The sequence below is a fragment of the Primulina eburnea genome, chromosome 1 (genome assembly GCF_022965805.1).
Source record: "Primulina eburnea isolate SZY01 chromosome 1, ASM2296580v1, whole genome shotgun sequence".
NCBI classification, from domain to species: Eukaryota; Viridiplantae; Streptophyta; class Magnoliopsida; order Lamiales; family Gesneriaceae; genus Primulina; species Primulina eburnea.
In genome coordinates, this window is record NC_133101.1 from 53,695,414 (window position 1) to 53,699,869 (window position 4,456).

A 4,456-nucleotide genomic window follows, 5' to 3' on the forward strand; every position below is an offset into this window, starting at 1 on the left:
TGCCACCACCATATATAATCAATCACGTATATGTTAACTATAACATTGCATATATAATTTAAATGTCTCCTTGGAATGTTTAAAAAAACTTAAAACTCAACTCGATTTATAACTTGGATCTGGATTTCGAGCTCGAACAAAAAAGGTCCTTCATATATTCGAGCCCTAATCAGGTTCTCCAAAACCAAACCTTAGAAGCATGTATGGCTGTGGATCAGCGCTAGTTTTCTATACTAGAATTACTCAGTAAAGGAATAAAATAATTTGATCTCTTGATAAATGATACCCCATTAAAATGCGGGTAATGAATGACCCGAGATATTACATGGATAGCCCAAATTAGGGTAAATTTACAAGATGAATTCTTCAGAAGCAGAGCAGGTGGATGCCTGTGACATTTTCTCCCCGAGCTACTAAAAACCTGGGCTCTCATACAAACTCCCGGGAGGCTTTCTACCCGAGCTATCTCGAAAATAGCACCCCACTCGAGTGCACCAGTATGAGCTACCTTATACTTGAAAATCATTACTGTCATAACCCAAGAATTGGCGTGTTAGAAAAATTATCAGAGGTAAGGTATGAACAATCACCTTATCCTAATTAACTAGTGTGTACTGAAAATAAGGTAAAAGTAATCATGAGATTTTCTAGGAGGTATATATTTCATTTGAGGGGGCCGAATATTTTTTGTTTCTAAGCACTTAGACATTCACGTATATTCACATATACGTAGCTATTTTTTTTTTTGCATCCTTGACTGATTTAAGTATCAGAGTGACCACACCAAACACCCTTTCGACGCCCGTTCACAAATTTATTTCCTTGTTTGCAAGTTACGATTGCAACCATATCATACAAAGATTCGCTCATTTTCTTTAAACAGAAAATTTATCAAATCCGATGGATTGTCCCGAACCAACTCACTCAATTCACCCCACATTAATAAAATTAATGAACAACAAAAAGAAAAAAAATGAAATTAATATTTCCCACAAATGCACACGAATTTATTTATTGAAAAGGAAAAACCTGCACTTTATTAATAACGCGCTGACAACACTTGGTCTCCCGCACAGGATTATTCTTACAGCCACCATGCCAAACCATAGCTAGGTTTTGCTCACATAAAATTTAGTCGCGTGCGCCAAGAAATACAAGTAACGTGCCAGCATTAGTTACTACAACGTACGTACAAATCCCTTCTAAAATTGCCTTCCGCGGCCGGGGGACATCAAGAAACTCTGTCCGCCTCTATTCATCTTCAACTCTTCGGCCTGTTTCGGTGAAATCTGATATGAGTTGGTTATGACTTGTAGCGGCAAGCCTCTGATCACGGAGGTGTAACCAGCAAGAGGGTTGCGAATGGGCCATCCTGTTGTCTTAAAGGCCACCCATTCGAAGCCGCTTTCTCCTGCGCGTGCGGTGGAGACGTAGTACTGAGGAACCACAAACATGTCGCCCTTGTTAACCCTGTCGTTCATCAGGGTTTCCCCATTGTGGTTCGAGATTTGTATTTGAGCATCTCCTCGGGTCACATACACAATTGTGTGGCCTTGCATGGACCAATCCGGGCTCAGTAACGCGTTCTGAATTAACCCAAAATATTATTATACTTTGCAAGTAATCCTTATTTAATTTAAGAGTAGGCAGCGGAAAATTTTGGTTGATTACCGGGAATAGATCGCCTCTCTCAGCGCTCATGTCCAAGAACTTGAGTATAGGAAGCTTATGTTTGTCAGCGACGTTTAGTTTTCCGGCTTGCCTGGAGTATATATCGGCTTCTCTCCGGCTCTCAACGTTTGTGCTGATTTTCATGGAGCAGTAAGTTTCTTCCAGCCCGTTATCGTATCGTTCTTCATGCTTTCCCCATTCTTCTTGTTCATCAGGCCTGATGAAGCTCATCTTTTCTTGGGCAATCACGCTGAGTCCTCGCTCCTCGCCACCCTTTTGCATCTGTCTCACAATCTCCTCGGGCATATCGAATGCCTCGGCCAACAGGTTTGTATCGAATTCCTTGAGAACGTTGTGGAATGTTTCTTCTTCAAATCTGCCTCCTTCTTGCTGCCCCTTTTTCGGTACTCCGCCAGCCAAATAAAACGCCTTCATCATTTAAAACATTAATCAATCACTCGGAAGAAAGTTCCATTGTACGAGCATAAACATGCATGGAAATTAACAGAATCCTAAATTGTCATATATATATATATATACCCTGAATTTTTGGTCAAGTTGGTTGGCCTGATGGTTGAGATCATTGATAGAAATGGCAACAAGATCTTCTTTTCCAGCGTTATAGCACCAATGTACTGCACCAGCGGGAATGGCGACGATGTCTCCTTTACGAATACGGTGCACTTTCTGGTGCAAGTCCCTTTCACTTCCTCGCTCAGTTGTCTCCCATTTTTCTTTGCTTTCGCGTGTTCTCTGAGAACTTTCTGCGTGGTATGTTTCCGCACAGCCAGGGTAAGTTACACTTATGTACCCATAACCTGCAAGTTAACAATCCCATTTTCTTTACTCATCGATAATTCGATATAGACACGGGGTACTAAGTAATTAAAGGAGATAAAAAAAAAATGTACCTTGCTCGATGAAAACAAGGCGGGGATAGGGATGGAAATTGGGCAAAGAGAGCGCATTAGGCCGGAGGATGTTTCTCATGGCAACTACTCCAGCACATTGGAACTGGTCATCTCTTTCGTTCCATAACTCGGTCTCCCCGCCTTCAGAATTGATCCTCTTGGAGGGCTGCGCCGCCGTGATGCGCTGCAAACGGCATTGCTGCTTCTCAGTCAGCTGGAAAGGGGTTCTCTCGCCAAATGATGATGAAACCAGAAGTGACAGGGACAGTGCTAGCAGAAACCTGGGCACCATTGTCAAAAACCAAACAGTTCTTACAGTATGGTAGGAGATGGGAGATTTGAAGATTAAAGCGGTCCATTTTATAGGGCTGGTGGCAGTGAAATGTTCAATGTTTGCACTTGCTTCGGACACGTTCCACGAAGAGAAATGCATGAAATTCTATACGTGGTGAAGTGAGGATTTAATTTGCTTACACCTTTTGCATGGGGGAAACACTTGGCCAACTAGACCTAAATTATGTCTCATAATAGTTAGTGAGTGACCATACCACCTGTTTCCTTCTGATCATTTGTCATTACCATTAATGTTCAGAAATAGAGAATCTAATGTATGTTGATAGTTATAGGAATAAGAAAACACGCTTTCCACAAATACGTTTTTTGTATAGGTTAAATATGTGGACACTTGAATTCATTAGTAAGTTTTTTCCTAATTTTCCCGCAATAAGATTTCTTCTCTGCGGAAGTTCGGTTACTGAGATTTCTTCTTTCCACAAGATTTTAGCATGCTTTGCCATGGTATCATAGCCAGATTCTACCGTTATGTGTTGGACCACCCGTTCTGCCTATAATTAGGTCATTTATAAACTCAACGCTGCAGATGTTCATTCCTGGGCGTGGGAGGATGTGTTAGCCTATATTTGGGACACTCGCTCTGTCCATAATTGAATCATTTGTAAACTTCACGCTTCACATGTGAGGAGGTGTGTTAGTTGTCCCACACCGGTTGGATAAAATACCTGGAACTTGTATATATGATCTTGGATAATCCTCCCCCTTTAAGCTAGCTTTTGGGGTTGAATTAGGTACAAGTTCAAAAATAAATGTATTGCCAAATTAAGGAAACTCGGCCAAAAATAAATTGTTTTTTTAAAATAAAAAAAAGAAAAACTTTTTTTAGTTTATTAACAGAAAAAAATTTGTGTTCGACGGTCTCACGGGTCGTATTTGTGAGACGGATCTCTTATTTGGGTCATCCATGATTAAGTATTATTTTTTATGCCAAGAGTATTACTTTTTATTGTGAATATGAGTAGGGTTGACCCGTCTCACTCACAGATTAATATCCGTGAGACGGTCTCACATTAGACCCACTCTTATTAACAATATCTTACCTTTTCCGTGTTGGTCTGCTAAATATTTGAATTCATTAATTTTTTTCGGCGACGTGGTAACTGGTATCTAACCAAGCCATTAATTTGATCGAGATAATCAGAAAATAAAAATTAGTATATCAATTAATTTTAAATTTTGACCATTTTTTCCTACGCTTTTATCCAAATCGAAGCATTTACTTCACGTTTTGCGCTTAATCCATGGTTCGTACACTAAAAAAAAATTTGTGATTAGCGACGGAAAAAATCGTCGCTAATCAAATTAGGTCATTTAAAAATATTGTAATTGGTATTGTTGTTGAAAGTGTGTTCAACGACAACGGTTTAAAACCATTATCGTTGCTATATATTAGCGATGGGTTTTGACTAAATCGTCGCTAATTAGCAACGGTTTAGACATAATCCGTCGCTAATTTTTTAATTAAAAAAATTACTTTTATAATTTAATAAATCTAAAAAAAATTTACAATCTTTCTAAAT

At 39.4% G+C, this 4,456-nt stretch overlaps 1 protein-coding gene across 1 annotated transcript; it reads right to left on the reverse strand.

The window, feature by feature from the left end:
- Window positions 1-1,006: 1,006 nt before the first annotated feature.
- On the reverse strand, window positions 1,007-2,921 carry LOC140812536 (11S globulin seed storage protein 2-like). The gene is made up of 4 exons (XM_073170835.1): window positions 2,583-2,921; window positions 2,212-2,489; window positions 1,672-2,100; window positions 1,007-1,586 (listed from the first exon to the last, which is right to left on the reverse strand). The coding sequence occupies exons 1-4, from the start codon at window positions 2,872-2,874 to the stop codon at window positions 1,203-1,205; spliced, it is 1,383 nt and encodes a 460-aa protein (XP_073026936.1). The 5' UTR covers window positions 2,875-2,921; the 3' UTR covers window positions 1,007-1,202.
- Between the last annotated feature and the right edge of the window lie 1,535 nt (window positions 2,922-4,456).